The sequence below is a fragment of the Osmerus mordax genome, chromosome 16 (genome assembly GCF_038355195.1).
Source record: "Osmerus mordax isolate fOsmMor3 chromosome 16, fOsmMor3.pri, whole genome shotgun sequence".
NCBI lineage: Eukaryota > Metazoa > Chordata > Actinopteri > Osmeriformes > Osmeridae > Osmerus > Osmerus mordax.
In genome coordinates, this window is record NC_090065.1 from 12066669 (window position 1) to 12088129 (window position 21461).

At 43.2% G+C, this 21461-nt stretch overlaps 4 protein-coding genes and 1 long non-coding RNA gene across 6 annotated transcripts in view; 2 read left to right on the plus strand and 3 right to left on the minus strand.

The window, feature by feature from the left end:
• The window catches only part of zbtb41 (zinc finger and BTB domain containing 41), a 168664-nt gene extending 164945 nt beyond the window's left edge, over positions 1 to 3719 (minus strand). For both annotated transcript variants that reach the window (XR_010878734.1, XM_067253661.1), the window contains exons 1-7: positions 3600 to 3719; positions 1990 to 3159; positions 1359 to 1566; positions 1065 to 1134; positions 733 to 880; positions 308 to 437; positions 38 to 133 (exon numbers count right to left, since the gene is read on the minus strand). Coding sequence is in view for 1 of the 2 variants with exons in the window: in XM_067253661.1 (XP_067109762.1) it covers positions 38 to 133; positions 308 to 437; positions 733 to 880; positions 1065 to 1134; positions 1359 to 1566; positions 1990 to 3130 (1793 nt within the window). In the remaining variant the exon portion in view is untranslated. The remainder of the gene's footprint in view (positions 1 to 37; positions 134 to 307; positions 438 to 732; positions 881 to 1064; positions 1135 to 1358; positions 1567 to 1989; positions 3160 to 3599) is intronic.
• Positions 3720 to 4748: 1029 nt separating this feature from the next.
• On the plus strand, positions 4749 to 9785 carry LOC136959539 (protein crumbs homolog 1-like). The gene is made up of 8 exons (XM_067253905.1): positions 4749 to 4806; positions 5071 to 6048; positions 6832 to 7385; positions 7550 to 7715; positions 8044 to 8962; positions 9071 to 9112; positions 9217 to 9339; positions 9464 to 9785. The coding sequence occupies exons 1-8, from the start codon at positions 4749 to 4751 to the stop codon at positions 9714 to 9716; spliced, it is 3093 nt and encodes a 1030-aa protein (XP_067110006.1). The 3' UTR covers positions 9717 to 9785.
• Positions 9786 to 10187: 402 nt separating this feature from the next.
• LOC136959130 (sentrin-specific protease 5-like) lies at positions 10188 to 14435 on the minus strand. Its single transcript, XM_067253375.1, has 10 exons — positions 14374 to 14435; positions 12992 to 13993; positions 12809 to 12914; positions 12567 to 12714; positions 12392 to 12439; positions 12211 to 12288; positions 11556 to 11693; positions 11327 to 11410; positions 11086 to 11136; positions 10188 to 10974 (listed from the first exon to the last, which is right to left on the minus strand). The coding sequence occupies exons 2-10, from the start codon at positions 13707 to 13709 to the stop codon at positions 10864 to 10866; spliced, it is 1482 nt and encodes a 493-aa protein (XP_067109476.1). The 5' UTR covers positions 13710 to 13993; positions 14374 to 14435; the 3' UTR covers positions 10188 to 10863.
• Positions 14436 to 15077: 642 nt separating this feature from the next.
• ahsg2 (alpha-2-HS-glycoprotein 2) lies at positions 15078 to 17426 on the plus strand. The gene is made up of 7 exons (XM_067253789.1): positions 15078 to 15281; positions 15576 to 15686; positions 15968 to 16049; positions 16293 to 16450; positions 16588 to 16686; positions 16807 to 16875; positions 17012 to 17426. Exons 1-7 carry the CDS (start codon positions 15078 to 15080, stop codon positions 17294 to 17296), a joined length of 1008 nt encoding a protein of 335 aa, XP_067109890.1. The 3' UTR covers positions 17297 to 17426.
• A 720-nt stretch (positions 17427 to 18146) lies between these two features.
• On the minus strand, positions 18147 to 20008 carry LOC136959396 (uncharacterized). The gene is made up of 2 exons (XR_010878736.1): positions 18287 to 20008; positions 18147 to 18211 (listed from the first exon to the last, which is right to left on the minus strand). It is a non-coding gene; the product is annotated as an uncharacterized lncRNA (long non-coding RNA).
• Positions 20009 to 21461: the final 1453 nt, after the last annotated feature.

Here is a 21461-nt window from a genome sequence, read left to right on the forward strand (position 1 = left end):
TCTGTGTAACAGGGTTAGATATTGGATGGAGACTGACCTATAGGAGCTGCCATGGCGGAAACTCTGCCCACAGATACTACAGAGATGGGGCTTCTCTCCACTGTGGATACGCAAATGTTCCCTCAATGTTGTTCTGTATATGCAAAGAAAACACAACAGAGAAATAGAAAGTATTTTTTATGAGATTAATATCGAAAGGTCAGTATATCAATGATATAAAGTACATTTGAATGAAATTGGCTGCCTTTACAAAGGAATTGAGGCCTGGACGTTTAAACATGCAGATCGTGCTGTAACACAGTCTTACCTCTCCCTCACTGATTTCCCGCAAATGAAGCAGGTCCATTTTCTCTTCCCTCCATGTGTGCATTCAATGTGTCTTTTTCTGTTGCCCGTGTCATTGAACTGTCGGCCACAGATGTCGCATGGGAATGGACCTGTGGGCAGATAAGAGGTTTAATTTGGTGCTTATGTCACAATCCTACTTTTAATGTTAATATTAGCTTTCGACCATTGATTAGCACAATGTTTTTGAAGAATTTACGAAGCATTTAATGATTAGACAGCATTTCCCAATAGTTACATTCAAATGAAATACATTGACTCACTCACTACACAGTCTAACTGAAGTCAACAGTTTCAATCTTTTGGATCAGTTTCAAGGTATACTAGATCGAATAGTTCATTCGTTTAAACATGCTACCAAAACTGAGGGTTTAAGGATGTTCGCACCTAAGTGGTACTTTTCTTGGTGTTTCAACCTGGCAAACCTGGACTTGAAGTAGTCATCACAAAAGGAGCATTTGAAGGGCCGGTCCTGTGAGTGGAGGATCATGTGTTCCTCCAGATGAGGTCTACGTGTGAAAGACTTGTGGCAGATCTAACTCAGGGGTAAGAAGGAAGAGGATTAAGTGCAACCCGGATCATCTGGGCAACTAACCGCAGATTCTGTTGATAAGACAATCACCTTGCAAACATTAGTGAGGAATGAAACTTAAGGAGTCGAAACGTGTCTTCAATTGGTTCTTTTAAACCCCTAGCATTAGGATACAATCAAAGCTTACATCACATTTCCAACCTTCGCTCTTCCTCTTCCTCATTATAATAAACTCTTGGATGTGGTCTGGGTGGAACCTGTAAACATGGGGCAAGTTAACACATATCCTACTGGACACAGTTTGGACACACTGTGGTCAGTCAGAGGTTTTCGACTAACACACTTCCAACATTGTTTTCGAAGAAACAATTGTTCACCTCTTTCTTGACAAACTATGAATAAAATTGTACTGAATAATTGATACAGTATTTTTCAAGAAAAAGGACCAATGACTAAAGCCAGAGGGGTGGACCTGGGTTACCTTCTGACATGTTTGGACAGGGTTTTCCTGCTGGCATGGAGCTTGCTGCAGAAGGGACACTTGTGCTCCTTCCTCTGGAAGGGAGCATCATTGTCGTGTTTCTTCTTGTGCACAGTCAAGTTGGACTTGGTGGAGTAACACTGTAGACAGACGTCACACTGGAACGGCTTCTCCCCTGTGTGGACCCTGGTGTGACTCTCATACTTCCCTAAAAACATTTGAGAAACATTACAGCCTGGGGTGTCAACCTATACCCCCATTTCTGGTCTAAAGGAGAATTTTGTTTTTATGTTGCAGCACAACATACATTTACGATTGTGTATCAATAAGCTAACATGTCAACTGATGAGAGGCAAATTATTTCAGATCAATTTCAGGCCAATTTACATTACATTTACATTTAGTCATTTAGCAGACGCTCTTATCCAGAGCGACTTACAGTAAGTACAGGGACATTCCCTCGAGGTAAGTAGGGTGAAGTGCCTTGCCCAAGGACACAACATCATCTGGCATGGCCGGGAATCGAACTGGCAACCTTCTGATTACAAGCCCGCTTCCCTAACTGCTCTGCCACCTGACTCCCAATTTAATCATGTACCCCATCCAACCTGCTTAATGTCATTTTTCTCACCTATACGGTCAAACGTCTTGTCACACTTGGGGCACTGGAGAGTTTTCTTGCTGGCGGTGTGGATTATGACTGGTGCCAGGCCCTCTGGGTATACAGGTGCATGATTAGCACTGTCAGAGGTCTGACTGTACACCTCCACCTCAGGACCAGTTTGATCTTCTGCAGTTTCCACAATGACACGTTGGTTCTCCACTTCCAACTCTTCATCCTCCCTCTCTTCTTCATCCTCTGATGCACCACCTGAGTGAGACTTGCTTTCCTGTTTCCTGTCATCATGTTCTTCTTTGTTCTCCTCTTCCTCTGGTAAAAAGGGGCCTGTCTCTTGCCCAACAGTGTCCTGAGATGGTTCATCCATGTTAGCCTCTGTGGCCTCATTGTCACTCATTTTAAATTTGGCAGGGACTTTCCTCCTTCGAGCTGACCTCCTAGCAGTTGTGGTCACCTGACCTTCTGCTGCATTCTGAACCACTGAGTCCCCTTGAGTCCCCCCTCCTCGTGTACAAATGTGACTCTTGGCCAGGTGATTCTCCAGAGACTTCTTGTAGCAAAACCTGCGGCTGCAGAAGCAACACTGTACACTAGTCTGGCTTTGGTCTCTGGTGCCATCTGCTGGGGCTTCAGTGTTTCTCTCAACATCTGGCTCCACCCCAGTCTTAGCCTGGGCCAGGACACAAACCACTGGTCCTTCTGTCTCGGTCAGCAGCTTCACCACATCCATCATATCCAGGAAGCGTGCTGCCTTGGTCAGGGCAGGGAGCTCCCTTTCTGAGACCACACATTCTGACGTATACAGGAAGTGCAGCAGGTTCTGGAACACAGACTCCTCGACATGGTCCAAGGTGACATGGTTTGTGTGTGGGTTCTTGGTAAGCTCAGCATGGAAGTAACTGCTACCCTGGGCCAGCACCACTTTGTGGGCACTGTACTGTTTTCCACCCACTGAGACGTGTAGGTCGCAAAACCTCTGCTTGGTTCTGTCCTCATTTAAGAACTTAAGGACATTGTTACTGTGCTGCATCAAAGACAGGTGCTTCATCTGACTGTCAGGATCTGACATGACACCTGAATCCACCATGTCCCTCCGTGAACTGTGGCTTCTTCTCTGCTTAGGTGGCTGAGGTTTGTTTAATTTCCTTTTCATCCTGGTGTGTCATGAGTCATTCGATTTTCCTGAAAACAGTCATAGCAGCTGGTCAATGATATGGTGAAGACATAGTCAATGATATTGGACAGGGGCATGGTTTTCTTTGGTTGAGTGTTATTAAGAGGTTTGAAATATTTTACATCAAATTACCAGACCCTATTGGATTCGTAGTTACTCTGTGAAATTACCGCACACAATAACATACGTAGAATTGTATGACGTTGACGATGTTATAGTTTGATGTGAGTAAAAGTGCCAAGTTGCGATGAAACGTGTTGCACACATTTTACATCAGGTCTTTGACATTTTGTCTAGCTGGCTAATGCACTCCCGCATTCGCTATGCACCTCAAGGACCCCTATGTTGTTATGTTTCGCAATGGGCCCCTTCGGAGGAGAACTTGACAAACGACCCTTTCTGCCCCTCGGGTAGTGTAATTACTAGCGACGCTGATTTACAAGCCTACCTTAGCCGTTTCGATTCATCAGATTTGATCAAGCAACCGTGGCCGTATATATGTTTATTTTTTCAAAGAACATAGCGCTAGCTACATTATATTATCCTGAACATCTCAAAATTGCCCCACCTTCCCAACCTCGAAGTGTCAGACACCTAAACAATCTGCCATTGGCTGATTCAGTTGTTCTAGTAAAAAACGTGTTGATCGTGTGCTAGACAAAATACAGCTATAGAGTAATTTCATTTTTTATTACCTATGTTATAGAAATAGGTATTTGTGTATGCAGCGTACAGAACGTGCTCAAATGATTTATCTAATCAGTTTGTGTATGTAGAATGTGCAGGCGTTTATCACATAGGTCATTGAGAATGGTTACATTGCATTGTGGGTATTGTAGTAAAAAGTTTAGGAAACACCGAGAGAAATGCACTTTTATCCAGAGCCATGTAGAGAGACTGTCCCTGTCTCTACTCTCTCTACATGGCTCTGCACTTTTATCCGCTGTTACTGGCTTGGTATTCCTGTCACAAATTGTGTAGGCATTCTAAAGATCCTTTCTATCATATTGAAGACTATTTATAATGGCAAGATGTTGCTATTAGCTTGCTTTTGATGTTGATGTACTTGACATGTAGAGGTGCATAAAGTGCAAAACTAACCTCATGATATAGATTAAAGTAACTGAGGCCAATTACTGATAATGAATTAAATCAACAAAGAGACTGGTTGTGTGTGCGTGTTTATGTATGTGTGTGTGTGTGTGTGTGTGTGACCGCGTGTGTGTGACTGATTGTGTATGACATGCATGTGAAAAGGTGAACAATTACCCACTTTTACTGTGACTCTTGATTCCTTGTATTGAGGTACCTTTATTGCTCCTGGGAGGCACGACTCCAAACGTGGAAGGTGAATATGTTTGCTGTTGATTAAATGAGTCCTCTGAACCTGATACTCTGGACAAGTCTGTTTGTAAGACATTGTAAGTGCATTAGCTTAATCCCATATATCTGGCTTGCAGTGATCCCAACCTTGGTCAATGCATGCATGGGGATAACGGCATAAGATGGCATTCTATGAACCAGGAGTCTTCATCGCTCGGTGAAATAACATGGATATTTATTCAGGCAACTTGATTAGGAGGATTTGAAAACAACAATGTTGACAATGTTGAGAGTCTACGGGTATTTTTGTGTTTTAGGGTTTCTTATTGCAGGTAATTTCTCTCTTTGTCTGATGCTATCTTGTTGATGGGCTATTTTTGTATTTTGTTCTGTGAGCTACAATTCTGTCTACAGTAAAGAGGTCAAGGAGCTCTGTCAACCTGTTTTATTTATGTTGGACTTTCTCAAGACATCACAATCTGCAATGTTATGAGTTTCTGTGTCTACACCAGATAATTATTGTCAATTATACTAACTTTCTTCTTTGCAGTCAAACTGAATTCTCGACAGTAAAATCTTTTTAATGTTCCTTGTAGACACTCTCTCTGACAACGACATTAACGGATGTGAAGAGCAGCCGTGCCATAACGGTGGTGTGTGTGTTGGCGATCATGCAAGCTACCGATGCCTCTGCTCCCTGCAGAGCCGAGATGGGCGCCTCTATGGGGGAGAGAACTGCACAGTTGCTCTGCTAGGTTGTAATGCCAACCATTGTGAGAATGGAGGAATTTGTTCTCCTCTCTTCATGAACAATCGTCATGCCTACACATGCATCTGCCAGGCCGGTTTCTCGGGCCTGAATTGCAAGACTCCTACAGTATTTTCATTTGAGACCCAGGGTCACATGTATGTGGCAACTCAGCTTCTGGATCCTGAAGCACCGCTCAACGTTACATTCAGCTTCAGGACGAGACACCCCATTGGCACCCTCCTCCAGCGGAGGGTGGATGACCTGCTGCTCACCATCGAGCTGGTTGATGGACGTCTCCGCCTCAGCAGCCTGCGGGGTCAAGGGTCAAGCACCCTGGTTCAGGAGCTCCCTGAGAAGGTGGCGGACGACGACTGGCACCGGGTGGAGGCCCTGCTGGGCGGTGTTGTGAGCCTCATTAAGCTGCGCCAACCCTGCTCAGAGGGAAGTTGCTCTATGGCGTCTGGCACAGAGGACGCGTTTCTGGAGCAAGGCTCAGGGTTCGTTGAGCTGGAGTCTGTCCGCCAGAGCCTCTTTATAGGAGCAGAAGGAGGGAGGTCGGGCTCAGCAGCAAAGAGAGAGACTGAATACCCTCCAGCCTACCTCGGCTGCTTCCGAGACGTGTTTGTGGACTCACGGCTCGTGGTGCCCGCTGGGAAGCTAAGTATCAGCTCCTCCACCCAGGTGAACGTCACACTGGGGTGCAGTGAAAGGGACAAGTGTGAGGATAGCCCTTGTCAGAACAGGGGCCGCTGTTTGAGCCAGGGATGGAGGAGCTTCTCTTGTGATTGTCAGAGGCCCTATGAGGGGCCCACCTGTGCAGAAGGTAAGGACTGAGGGATAACCGTTCCAGGAATGACTTGTAGAAAGTACAGTACCAGTCAAAAGTTTGGACACATTTTGTAGCTCACACAAAATGCCATCCCCATAGTGGAAAACATCAACTGTAATGAAATCTATATAATAATAACACTAATAATAGAACAGTACAATTACATCTCTGATGACCCTGTCAGACACTGAACCCATTTTTCATCTGCCTAGGTCAGATTAAGCAGTAATGCCACGCTGCTAATTTCAGCCTCAGATAATTCACAACCACACCATCTGAATGCCAGGCATCTTAACTGAGCACCCAACACAGAATAAAGTTAGCCAGTTCATTTAAAAGGAGCTTATAGAGCTAGTAAAAAATAGCACACACACAGGCATGAAGGGGGTTATCGACAACACCTGGGATGAGGATTAAAGAAACGTGGGATTGATTAGCAGACTAGGAGCAGCTTCGCTTTCAGGAAAACACATTGGCCTAGGGACTCTCCGTCAACGTGATCTGTGTACACAGGCAGGAGTTTCAGTCAGAAACATATTGTAAAACCATTTGTCAAAGGGATTGGGTTCCTTCCCATTGCAATATAGTCATTTTAAGGGAGATCTAATGCATTGAAATTTAAATTGTGTATTAAGGTTTATGACATAATACTTTTTTGTACGTATTCTTTTAAACGTTCTGTTATTATTACACATTATTGAGCTGAGTTGATATTGATCTCAACTATGAAAACTATAGGGAAGTGTTAAATTTGACTATTTTGTGTTCTTCCTTTAGAATATATCACTGCTAGGTTTGGCAACCAAGACTTCGGGAGCTTTGCCCTCTTCTCATTGGACGATGACCCAGGGGACAAGTTTGTCGTGTCCATGTTTATCCGCACAAAGCAATCCAGCGGCCTTCTCCTGACTCTGGCCAATAGCACCAGCCAGTACCTCCGACTGTGGCTGGAGGAGGGCCAGATCAAAGTTCAAGTCAACAATTTTGAAAGCCTGGTAGGGCAGAGCTCAGTCAGCAATGGACACTTCCACCTGGTGATGGTAAAGCTGGAAGACAGAACAGTGGCCCTGTACCAGTCAGGCCACAGCCAGGGGACGGTCCCTATCCGGCCTGTACTGGCTCAGTCAGGGGACCTAGTCTACGTTGGTGGTCTGGCTGACCAGCGCGCCACTGCCTCCTTCGGGGGTTACTTCAAGGGGTGTGTCCAGGACTTGCGGATCAACAGCAGACGCCTGCAGTTCTTCCCTATAAATAAAACTCCAGTGGGCTCTTTCAAGCTGGAGCAGCTTACCAACGTCACACATGGGTGCACCAGCGATAACACATGCTCTGTAAGTCCCTGACAGACCTGCACATGGTTGCTGATGAGACCCGTAAATATCATCTACATACCTACATACTGTATATAGATAGGGCAAGAAAGACAGCCCTCAAGGTCATCAAGGTTGGGCAAGTCATCACTGATAGGACAAATGACCCTGCTTATCCTCCTCAGGCCAGTCCATGTCTGAATGGTGGAGTTTGCTACTCCATGTGGGATGACTTCAGCTGCAGTTGCCCTCCCAATACTGCAGGGCGACGCTGTGAGGAGGTGAAATGGTGTGAGCTGTCCCCCTGTCCCTCGACCGCAGTGTGCCAGCCTCTGGCCCAGGGTTTTGAGTGTGAGTAGTTAAGGTCCTCTAAAGTACAAAAGCACTTATGAATGTCATGTCTGTATCATAGGTTCATGCTATTGTCTTTGTAACACAGTATTATATTCTCCTTTCATTCATTGATGTGTGTGGACTGATTACACGATTATAAGGGTATAAGGGTATTCCTATGATTAGAGATTATAGTGTTAAGTGTTAAGGGTTACCACATGGACCTTGTTTATTTGTGGTCATCATGTTCGTGTTTTTTATTAACCTTGATACAAAAAAGAAAACGGCTAATACATTTCTAGCTCATCAAGTATACAACTGATTGAATCTGCTCTTTGTACTACAGGCAGGTCTAATGTGACCCTCCGAAGTGACCAAAGCACACTGATCTACAGAGGCAATGGGAAAATCAGTCGCAGCATCAGCAGTGTCGTTCTTAGTTTCCGAACCAGGCAAACTGACAGCACCCTCATGCATGCAGAACGAGGTTCAGAATACCTCACCATCTCCCTCCAGCATTCCCGCCTGCTTCTGGAGCTACAGGTGAAAGCGGGTGTAGGCTCCCCGAAGCTGACTGCACAGAGCTGGGGGCCGGTTAGCGACGGCGAGTGGCACATGGTGGAGCTCTTCATGGAGAACCCTGACCTCCAGACCTCCAGGTGGATCATGGTTCTGGACAAGAGGAGAGAGGAATCAGATGTGTCAATCGTATCCTCTGGGAACCTGGACTTCCTGAGAGATGGGGTGGACATCCTCCTGGGGGGGCTAGGACCTGAAACTGGGGGGCACCTGGCTGGGTGCCTAGGGCCTGTGGAGATTGGAGGGATTTTATTGCCCTTTTATGGAGACACTGACCTGAATCTACCAAGGCCTCAAGATGAGCAGTTTGTGAAGATATCTGGCAGTGAGCCTCCCCAGTACGGTTGCTTGGGAGCAAGTGTATGTGCACCCAACCCCTGTCTGAACCAGGGTATGTGCGAAGACCTATTTGACCAATTCCTCTGCAAATGCTCTCCAGAATGGTCAGGACCACAGTGCCAGGACTCCACTGACACCTGTGCTTCCAGCCCCTGTGTCCATGGCACCTGTAATATTCGGTCCGGTGGGTATATGTGTACATGTGAGCCAGGATACACAGGGGCCCGGTGTGAGGCAGACGTGGACATGTGTGATGACAACAAATGCAGCCAGGGGGCCACTTGCCTCAGGGGCCGCCTGAACTATGGCTGCCTCTGCCCCCAGAACATGACCGGGTTACTCTGCAAGTGAGTCTCAAACACCTTCCATCTGAACTACTAACACTATGCATGTATTTCATAGAAGCAAAGAAATACAAAAAAACTAACTTATACAAATAACATTTTATTTTCCAGTGTGAAAATCCCTGACATACCATGGTATATTGACAAGATTATGTAAGTACATAGTGATGACCAGCGCCCCACCAAATCTTGTGAGTTGTCTCATGCTAGCGTTTTTTCTGTATTTTTGTCTTAATTTTTGTTTGTTTATTTTACAGGATCCCAACCCTGCCTGTGTCTGTTTGCCTGAGTAGCAGGTGGAACTACAGCTGTTTCAATGGTGGAAACTGCTCTACAGTGGAGAACACCTGTGACTGTCTTCCTGGTTTTATGGGCCAATGGTAAACCATGGATAGTAACAGTAACTTAATCCATTTGACTTCAGCATAGAGAGTATATTTGCTGTCATTTCCTATTAAAGCTCTGTACCAATTCAAATGACTGCTAAGTATTCCTTCTCTGCAGGTGTGAGATGGATGTGGACGAATGCACGTCCAGCCCCTGTCAAAATGGAGGATTCTGCCGCAACCTCAACAATGGATTCCATTGCATGTGTGAAATAAGCTTCTCAGGCGAGCACTGTCAGATTGACGTCAGTGACTTCTACTTCTACGTCTTCCTGTTTCTGTGGCAGAACATGTTCCAGCTTATGTCATACCTCATCTTGCGCCTCGATGATGGACCTGAGGTAGAGTGGGGATTCAACATGGAAGACTAGAAGCAGAGTGAGAGGGCTCTGTACACACATCTATGATCAGCTTACCTTCACAGAATCTTCACAGCAAAATATGATCTTCACTATCAGCATGTGAAGTATCTACATATCTACTTATTGTGAATAGAAATTTCATCTGAACATAAAATACATTATGTACGACACAGATTTCAGACTGTGTGCTTCAAATATGTACTGTATGTTATGTAGTAGTCTCTCATACTTAAAGCACAAGATTGTAGAAGGCTGTTTTTGTGCCTTATATTTTTTTTAAGATAACTTTTTTTCTAATGTACCTTGTTTTATATTGAGACATACCTGTGTTAACTTGTAGTGCTGACAGATATGACAGAGCAAATATCTATTTTTGAAAAACCCTAATTGTGTAGTTAGAAAATACATCTGAATAAATACACATAAAAACAAATCCATAAAACCACCAATAAAATATAAACAGTATCCTAATGGTTCAAATGTTAATGTTTTATTTCATGTTTACAATTCTTTGTAAAGTTACTATGTACATACAGTCCTCAATAGACAATACAGACATAAATATTGCGAATGTTACCTACTGCCACTTTCAAAGTTGCCAGCATTAAAAATAAATAAAATTTTATTTCAACACAAAAAAAATTATATACTCTAGCATTAACATTGATGCTGATCACAACCAAGCCTTATCGGAACCATAACCTAAAAATAATGATTTTGAAAGAAATGTAGGGTAAACAATGTTGACCCAGTGATGATACTATCCAAATAGTATCAATCTATGATCCGAAAAAGAACAGTTGATCAGAAAAGTGAACATTTATTTTGTTTAGTTTAATACCAGTGTGCACAACTCATACAACTGAATGACAAAAAACACTGATAACTGACTGAAAAGGATGAAGTCTGTAAACTAAAAAACAGTTAACATTAATAGTTAACATCTCCACATTTTACACTTTCTGCAAGTCTGCTCCAACAACAGCCTGGATCAATACATACTTTTCTGCCTTGGTTTCTAGTTTTGTACCAAGCTCTCAGATCAGGTATATGAGAGACACTATTCTACCGTGTATAACAGCATCAAATTGTTGCTAGTACATTCTTCAGTTGTAGTGGGTGCAGGGTTCTGATGGGAAAGAGTGCCAAGCAAGGGTTAGGTGGAGAGTTGGCAGTCACAGAGCTCTCTGTATATTCTCTTCCTCACGGTGGACATGTCCCTCTGGGAAAACTGGAGTGGCTTCCCCAGAACAAGACACCGGCAGTACTAAGAGGGGCAAGAGGCATAAGAGATATAAGTAGAGGAAAGAGCTTTAGGAATATCTTATTACTGGAAGACGGACCACTTATTAAAGTAGAGAAAAAAGCATGCTATTACCTCCAAAACAAACACTCCACAGTCATTTTCATTTGTTTGCTGAGGGATTCCCTATTTGGCCAGTAAAGGGAGACAAAGAGTTACATGCATATGATCACATGGTAGATTCCAAAGGACTCCTGAACCGTACAGCTAAAAAAAATCTATATTTTGCAACTATCCCTAAAATCCTAAGAACTGGGACAAACAAGAATAAAAGTCAAGGATATCTCCAAGCAAACACCCATGCTAGTCATCCCACCTCATTAACAAACACTGTCCAGCCACTCTGGAAAGCAGTTTGTTTCTTTTCCATTGCTTCAGTCTTGATATATTTCAGGATGTTCTGTTGAAACAATAAGAACATTTAGATATTGATGTCAATTTATGGTGATTGGACTTACAATCCTTTGTTTCAGACTGCAGAGAGGGAACAATCGTATGGTTGATATTTTTCTGATTTGTATTTGCCCATCCTCAACGTCCTCCACCTGGGCAACTTCCTTGAACTTGATGCCTTGGGAGTCATACAAGTTGATCCTCTTGCTTGCTATGTCCACAGTAACGAGGCACCAATGGATCTCCAGGTGAATAGGCACCAGCAGCAGAGTCTTTGAGAACAGGTCCACCTATCAAAGCACGTGCACATAAAACACTTTAGAACAAGCCCATTCTTGTAAACTGTCAACATACTACATACTTCAGGATCATTGACTAGATAGTAGCTAATAGGGGTGGGGGGGGGGAATCGATTTACATTTGAATCGCGATTCAGTCTTCTACCGATTCACATCGATTCCCAAATGTAAAAAATCGTGAATCGATGACGTTCCAATCGTATCGTGACCCCAAGAATCGATTCGAATCGTGAGGTACCAAAAGATTCCCACCCCGAGTAGCTAAAGTTGCAAATCTAATTTTAAAATCTAACCATAAATGTATCTTAATAAAAAATGTGCGACTACCTATTCTACCTGAATCTCAATCGTTTGTCCAACCATGAGCCATCATTGACAACACATTTCTACTCTAGGTTAACTAAGTTTAGTAAGATAGTCAAAAACTATCATTCTAACTAACATAAACTCCATCCATCCACCCTTTCTGGAACCTCCTTTAACACGTTAGTATGACCTCAGTTAATACCTTTTTTGTCCACCTCCTCACTCCTTCATATCCTTTAGTCATCAGCTGTCGGTGGAAGAAGCTGTTGAGGAAATGGACCTGCAGGAATGAGAAAAACACAATTAACATTAATCACTAAGCCAGAAAGTAGAATATTATTCAAAACATTTGCAAGCAAAAAGCATGAATCAGCAAAAACTACCTTTTGGTGTGCAGATTCCATGATCAGTTCCCCATACATGTTCATGACCTTGAAAAGTACAAAATAAATGCTAAACATTCATTTTGGGTCGTTTACCAACAAAGCTTAGACAATGTACTAAATGCAGCATCTATGGAGAAACAAGTAAGTAAGTGGATTCTCAGCAGGGACAAACCTGGTCATTGAGCCAGTTGTGACCATCCAGAGTAGCCAGGTCCTCCAGTGTTAGTGTGTGCTTGTTATAAACTACCCGGAACGAGGACATTGGTCTTTTTGATAAAACAGTTTGGTATTTTGCCATTTCCCCAAAGATAGGCAAATTCCTACAGGAAAAGGATAAGACATATTGGTTATGAAATGTTAATCTCTAAAATGGTGTATGTACAGGCGAAGAGTACCGAGCTGATGAGGACTTACTCATTAGACACTTTCATGTCGAGCATTTTATTGAGATGCCTCAGTAACATACTCTTTCTCAGAGGGATGAAACTTCCGTACTTCTCAAGGAAGTTTTCAAGGAACACTAAAGAGAGAGACATATTTGAATAGACTGGACAGGTATAACATTATAAATAACAACGGCTTTGTAAAAAGGCTTACTATGAATGAGCCTTTTTATTGCTTCACTGCTGGAGTCGATGGTCGACTGCTGGCTTTGAGATGGCACCACTCCCTTTGTCTCCTCTGCCTGTTTAGTAGTGATGCCCGCATCACTGGCTAGACCCTGGTGCTGCTGGAGACTGCCAGGGATTTCAGACACAGCAGACGATACAGGACACACCATCAAGTTGGAAGTATCATTTGCAGGCCTGTCATCTAGGGCTTCTGTCCCATCACAGCCAGCGTCTAAAGCCCTTTTACCCTCTTGTTCACGAGGTGACTTGCTCCCTTGAGCATCTCCAGTGTGATTGAGTAGCTGGAAGTTAGAGCGGAATGTGCAAATTCTTCCTTTAAAACACCTCTTTCTTTTGAACCTGGAGAGCCAGAATAAACACCTTGCTCTGCTCCATGACCTGTGGGGCCACTTTGTCAACAAACACCGGTAGAACTGAATGTTAAATTGGAACTTCCCTCTAGGATTAATGGACCGGGCGGGTACTCCTCTTGCCATTGACTTGAAGCGTTTACTTTGGTGTGGCCTTTCCTTTCCTTTGGAGGCTTTTATGTTCAGCGGTGGAACATGGCCAGTCACCTCAGAAACATGCGGGTGTGGAGTTTCTGAGAGGGGCTGCCCATTGGTGTGAGCTGAAGGGGGATGGTCAGAGGAGGGCATCACAGGAGTCTCTGTAAGACTATTGGACGAACAGGCTTGAGACATTGATTTTAGGAGAAGTCCTGGAGCTTTACCTATCTGTATGTTGTCAGTATAAGGTTGGCACTCTGACTCTGGTTTGGAACGGTCACTTTGAACTTCAGTCTGGGCTTAGATTGGAGAGTTGGGAGCCAATATCTCTTAAGTATGTGTCCATGTATGGTCCATCTCCTGTTCTCCATTAGATGGCCCTCTATGGTAGATTCACAAATAACCTGGGTCTCCTATGAACTCGATATTGAATTGCTGCATCATTTCAGATCGCACACTCCTTGTAAATAGTCCACATACTGCAAATTAAGAAAAATATAATTTTAACTTCTAATCAATTCAAACAATATCAGAAGCCAGTGCAGCTACTGTGCTACATGTTCTGATGTTGGTTACAGAAAGTCAGATAGCGTATTATACTCGCAAGATAATGGGAGTGGAAATTGGTTATGCTATCAGGTACATCAAACAGAGACATACTTCAGGATCTGTTAAATTAACTAGACAGTAGCTCACGTTAAAATTCTAATTTTCCTATCTAACCTTAAAGTTACCTACAATTAATACAAAAAGAGCGACTATCTATTCTACATTAATTTCAATAAGCAATCCAACCCTACATTTGGCAACACATTTCTGCTCTAAATTAACTTTGTTAATCACAATTAGCGTTACCTACAGCTCCATAATCACCATCCATACCAACTCTGGATTAACGCATGTGTTTTGTTGACATCGTGTGTAGTCGCACGTTTAATACGTCACTTCCGGGTATTTTAAGTGTTCTATGAAATTATTAATCATTCTTGATTTGTTATAATAACATAAACAAGTCTTAAAGAAATTTGTGAAAATATTACGTACATGCTTAAAGTAGCGAATTTACTAAAATAACTCAACAAATTCTCAACAATAAATTTGCACCTCAGATTTGATATCAGATTTTCGCCCCTACACCAAATCACTTAATCTCACTCTAGTCTGATTTTTTTGTGAAACTTTGTAGCCCTGAATAATAAGGGCATGAATCTATCGAATTTGTTTCCTTTTTCTTATCATTCCTTGTTCAGGCAGTTACTTAGTTACATAATATGTTTTTGATGTAACCAAAATAATCCAATAGTCTTTTTGAATACAGTAACAATTGATCACCCCAGACCTCACTTTGCATATGGCCAGGGTGGGCGGTATATTTGGGTGCACTCTGAAGAGTGTAAATAACTGTCATGTGACTTAGGTATCAGGGGGATGATCATATTTGCCTTGGCTCAGTTTCAAGTACAAGATATAACTACTGGGACCATGGACTCTTCCTTACTTCAAACCCTCTTGACTCCCTGCCTACTTCAATACATTTAAATCGTCCCCGCTCCTGCATTGCAGATGAATCTCCTGGGTGCTGTACCGGTTTGGGTTCTGCTAGTAGGGGCATGGGCACAAGGGTTACCCGGTATGTTTCATCTCCCATGCGACTCCCCTGAGGCAGAGGCTGCAGCACTAGTGGCACAGGATTACCTCAATGCCCAGCACACTCATGGCTACAAGTATGCTTTGAACCAGATTGAGGAGATAAAGATCATTACCACAGTAAGTGAATTCTAATCAATTAAAGAAATTCTAGTTGAATTGTTGTTCAAATATTAACCATTTAAACTACTTTGTCAGTAAATGTGATGTTGAAAGTTGAGATCAGAAGAATATTCTATTACAGAATACTGATACTGTCCAATACTTAATGATAATTCAAATACTTACTCATATTGGTTTTGTGTTGAAATACTGTGCTAAAAAATGTATTCAAGGCATCAAAGCAGAACCACTTTACAATGAACATAAAATGGATCAAGTCATCAAGTAATGCTGCTAATTCCTCGTGTTAAGCCTGGGGGTGGAGAGGCCTATCTGATGGACCTGGAGTTACTAGAAACCACATGTCATGTCCTGGATCCCACACCTGTGGCCAACTGCACAGTCAGGCCCAAATACTTGACGGTGAGTCTTACCTCCATAAAGGTTTGTAAAGGTTACAAAAATGTCTTGCATTTCTGTGCGCTGTAGTGAACACTTAAAGCTATTTTCAGGTGCCGGTTGCAATGTCAATTATATTACTTCTTGTTCTGGAAAGTACTTCATATTTACGCATCTGCTCCCTCCAAAAAAAGTTTGCTGTGACCTGAATATGGTTCACACATCTGCCATCATTAAACCATGAATGGCTGTGTTGTATGTGTTCCACTACTTTCCTTTTTAATATGTTGTCTTTTGTCATCTAGTCGGTCGAGGCAGACTGTGATGTGGTGTTGTCAAATGTTGGTGGAGTTTTATCCGTCACATCTTTCAAGTGTAAAACAGAAGGTGAGCGTTGGCTACACTCTACTATCCTAATAAAATTCATGCTGAATGTCTGGACTCAGTCATTAATGTAAATCTTCCTTTCAAAGTGTGACATTAGTTTGCAAGAGGCCCTATTCAGAAATTCCCTACATCATGGTCAAATTTAAGACAGTGCTTGTACACAAGGACTCATTGTACGTCAATGTCCAAGTTAACCAGACACACACACACTAATCTCTCATCCCTATTGGATTCAATGTTTAGAATCAACTGAGGACATATGTTTGGGTTGTCCTATGCTACTGCCGCTTAATGACACTGCAGGCCTTGAGCTTGTCTCTGCCTCTCTTGCCTCTTTCAACAACAAGACAGGCAATGAGTCTTTGTTTGCTCTGGAGGAAGTGGGACGGATGACCTCTAAGGTAAAACCTTTTTTTTTTCTTTTTTTTTTTTACATATAAGGATGTGATGTAAAGATGCACTGAATTGATATTGTATTTCTTTTATCCTATTGAATAAACAATATATCTGTACAATATGTTAATACAAATGTTTGCAGGTGGTAAGTCCTAGGCTTCTATACCAGGCAGAATACATTATAACAGAGACCAACTGCACCATAGAGAACAACAATAGCTGCGTACCTCTGCCTGATCCTGTAAGTATACAGAGTATGAAATTCTGGGACATAAAACAAGACGTTTTACACTGAACTGGTCCAGCATTGGCTAAAGTACAAAACTGTGAAAAACAAGAAATGTGTTTTTACTTCTTCCAGCAACGTGGCTTTTGTCAAGCACAAGGTGGGAGTTTTGGGAACACAGTTGACTGCATATTTTTAAGAAAGGTAAGAAAACTTTTTATTTTGTTCATAAATCAACCATTAATTAATTGTCTTAAGAATTTTTAATTAACATGTTGAACTGGTCTAAAATGACAAGTAATTATCTCTGACATTCTGTTCATCCTCCTTTATCCTAAAGACTGTCAATGGCACCAATGACACAGTGCAAGCTCCTCCGCCTGTGGTCCACATCCACACAGGAAACCTTCTCGTCAAACCAGGGCTGAGGCACCACAAGCTCACCTACTTTCATGACCCTGACTCCAGCGGCATTCTGTCTGCTGAGTCCCATGAGGTGGTGCCTGTGGTCCCCAAAGTCACAGACGTGCCTGCCACAACAAATGCCCTGAATGCTACAGACAGCCTTGCTGTTCAGCCCACGTTGCTAGTACCATTGTGCCCAGGGAAGGTCAAACATTTCTGAGAATTAAGGGTTCATAAAGCTCTGCTGCTCTGAAAACAAATACAGTTGACAGCTCCAGCTACCCACAGCAATACTGGTGCGAAATATTACTTTGATCAACTTCAATAAGCAAGTGTGTGAGTATTCTTTTTTGCTGTTAAATAAAATTATAAAACATCTTTCTACGGCTTCACAAGTTGTTGGGCCTCTGCCTTGTTTGACTGTACCAAACCCCCTTCCCACTCATTAAATAAACCCATTGAACTCACTAAATAAACTACCCAACGGATGTTAGCAACCAAGCTGTACATTAATTTGTATCGAGCAAATTGTCTCTGGACAGGTTGATGAAATAGGGGGCACTGGGTTTGTAAGTCACTGCCAAACCTTTGAAACCTACCCCGGGTAACCAACACAAGAACATATCTTCTGGACATTAAATTGATTCAACTATAATCATGGTAGCCCTCTTACTGATCAGACAGCCATTTTCAGGCTTAATGGGAATTTGGTAGGAGACTACGATTGACAATGTTAAAGCACGCTCCCATTGTACCGTTCAACCAAGTCCAAATAAAACGAAAACATGCCATTTGTCATTATACAAATGTTTCCTTTAAGAAATTGACATGTTTGAAGGGTTGTGTCATGACCCATTTGCAGCCATCTCAGTGATAAGGGTAACTGACATGAACCCACTTCTTAATTCTCAAAAGAAAATGCCCCCTGAATCTTAATTTCCTACTTTGTGTAGAACCACCTTTACACCAGGAGAGGGCAGGCAACAACCACACAAACGTGAACATGGGCAAACCTAATAGACAAACTCATGTTAAAGATCCCCATAATTCTCCCAAACATACAAAAAAGGTAGTTTTTACAATTTTATTAACATGACAGTACACTAGTTTGACTTGCTGGGGCTGTTCACAGATCCTGCAATCAGAACAGAACATTCAAATCTTCAAGACATGAAAGTTTACCATTTAATTTACATCCTCATTAACTCACCACTTGGGTCAGTCTTCATCTCTGGAGGCTTGAGAGAGGTAAAAACTCGGAAACTTCTTTAAAGAGTCTTGTGTGATGATAGGAGCCCAATAATGTTGGAATGACTTTTGGTGTTCAGGCAGTGAAGAATCAGACAATTCCAGAGCCTGAGAGTGGGACTCTAAACCATCAGATCCAGCTGGTTGATCCAGTGGTACGTTTGCAGGGGTATGCTGGCCTGAAGAGTTCCTCACATCGTTGACTGCTCTGGGTGGTAGTTGAGGTTTCCCATATGGTGCATTTAGAAGGGTATGAAGTTGTTGAAGAAGTGTACCATTAGGCTGAACTTCAGAGTCATGACTAGCAAGCAATTGAGAGTTGGATAGTTTGGGGCCCTTAGCAAGTGCATCATAGGGCTTATCCGCCTGTACTGGAGGTGGAGGTTGAGAAGGCCACAGAGAGCTGCCAGACTGTTGAGATAGCTTGATGGGGTCACTAGATATTTGATCATAGGGCTGTTGAATAGAATGCTGACTATAGACCTCAAAAAATGACTGCTCTGAAGACTTGGATTTCAAATTCTGTCTGTCACTATTTGGAGACTGTGACTCTAAACCGTCAAAACCCCAAAATGGTGGCTGAGCTTTAACGAGGTGGCGGTCATTAGCTGTCAGATGCTCATCCTGGTTACGCATTGTGTTGTAGGGCACAAAATATGGCCGTTTAGGATGTTCATGCTTTGGGGATGGCATGTCAGGTTTTGGTCCGCTGGGGCCACTGGCAGGTAGATGGCCATTGGGTTGTTCAGGAGGTTGAGGTATGTAGGCCTCAAAAGATCGTTGTATCCCAGACTTGTACTTAATTGGGTCATTGGAGTCACTGTTCCAGAACATGCTCAGCCAGTTTGTAGGCAAGTTAGAGGGCTCTTCATTAAATGCACTTGTGGATTCTGGGGTGGCAGGAATTGGACATGGCAGATATGCACAATGTGATGGGTATGCAAAGGATGGGTTGTTACCTGCAGACATAAATGGGAGCTGAAGTTTGCCATTTTCCCTGGACCCTAAAGGAACCTGGGAGTGGTAGTGTTGATGTAAGATGATGGGGGGACAGTCAGAAAGTCCAGCAGGGCAGATGGGTGGACAGTTTGGAATAGATTCAGCCCCTGGATGACCAGTTTCTTCAGATGATTCATGAGCAACACTTGGCAGAGGCTTGGGTGGGTTTCTTAAAGGGACATGCTGTGGCATACGAGTTGCTGGTTGCACTGTCCTAGGGTAGAAAGGACGTGTTTTACAAGGTGGGTGAACTCTTGTAGGAGTTTGCCTAGTTGGTAAAGGCTTTTTTCCCTCATTTAGAAAGATGTTTGTATGCATGAACCTAGGCTTCTGGGTGGTAGGGATTTCTGGTGGAGCGTAAAAGGGAAATATGTAGGAAGGCCGGTGCCCATGTTCAGTCTGACCTTGTGTGGAAGTAGAAGGGGAAGGAGTTTTAGGATGGTGAGGCCTTGAGTGGTGGGGAGCAGTGTAGAGCTGTGGAGGGAATAGAGGAAGACTGCTAGGAGGAGGCAGTGTGTATTCACTAGGCCACTGTGGAGGAATGACTGGTTGAGACGGCAGTCTCTTTGGGGGATGTACTTTTGAAGGCTTTTTGGATGGCTGAGCAGTAGTTCTAGTCAAAAATGGGAATTGATAACTTGGAGGGTACTCAAGAGGCTCTGTGATATCCTTTGGATTCTGAGTGTAAGGCTTTGGGTAATGGGGATGAGGGGGGTTGTAGGGCTGAGGGGGGTTGTAGGGCTGAGGGGGGTTGTGGGGCCGAGAGGGGTTGTGGGGCCCAGGGGGGTTGTGGGGCCCAGGGGGGTTGTGGGGCCCAGGGGGGTTGTGGGGCTGAGGGGAAGGCCAAGAAGGGTCATGAGCAAAAGGACCTTGACTGCTAGGCTCAGGCTTGGTGTGTGTAGAATGGCCATGAGGTCTGGAGGATGGCCTTGGTAGCATTGGTAGTTTTGGAAACGGTTGTTCTGGGCAAGAGAGTTTCATCTCACCCCTGTAGGCAATTTCTAGAGTGAACATTCCATCCTTAAAACACAGACAAGGATTCCACAGTTCAGAACATGAAACATTAGGATAAAAAGAAAATGTCCCATAATGCAAATGTGTACCTTTGCTTTCACACAAGGTGCATAGCGAGTAGATATGACTACACCCTTTGGATGCATTACCACACTGTATCCACACTGAGATGAAACCTTCATCAGAGGCTGCCACTGACCCTTCACTGCAAAGAAAGAATTTCAGAATACATAACTGCTTGAAACTTGCCACCATCTTCTAGTATACACTGTCTATACCTCAAGGTGCCTGACATCAATTCAGTGCACTCATTTAAATTTTATTTAGCAGATGTTTTTATCCAAAGCAATGCAATATCACAAAGACGTGTGGCATCAAAAATCTAGCTTGAGCAATATAAAAACCTCTTTAGATGACTGGGATGCATTACATGTAGCAATGTAATGAATGTTGGGGGACCCAAGTACTTACATTTAACAGTGATGTCATCTGATGAGGCACATTCCATCTTGACCATCATGCCATCATGATAACAGGAGACTTTTGGGACATTGGGTGAAGATGGCTTGGTGGCTGGACAGGACATTCTCATTGGTAATCCAGACCAACGCAATGGTAGAACATAATTATTCTCCTAGGAAAATAAAGGCAGACAATGAAGACCATGTTTAATACATTAGAGACTACTAAGAAAGTCATATCCCACCTCCAAAAAGACATAACAGCCTTTGTATGGTGCAACCAAAACCATATCCTGCTGTGTTGATCTCAAAGTATAACCACAGCTTGGTGGCAATTGGCTCAGGGGAATGGGAGCCTGGAGATCTCCTGTAGGAGGCAAGTGGATCGTCAATTACACATGTAGCTAAACTAAATTCACACAAAAAATGAAGGCAGAAAAGGCTCATCTTTATTTACCTCTGTCCACAACAAAACCTCCTGAAGAACCTGGGTGAAGGACGCTGAGAGCCATTGATTCCTCGTCACATTCCACCCTAGGGTCCATCAGCATGAGGCGTTCCACTGCAGCACTTTCTGTCCTGGGCAACTGATCAGTCAGCTGCTCAGGCTCCTCCCAATCTAGGAATTGTTCTTGCTTTCAAGCTCATTTACACCAAGAAACC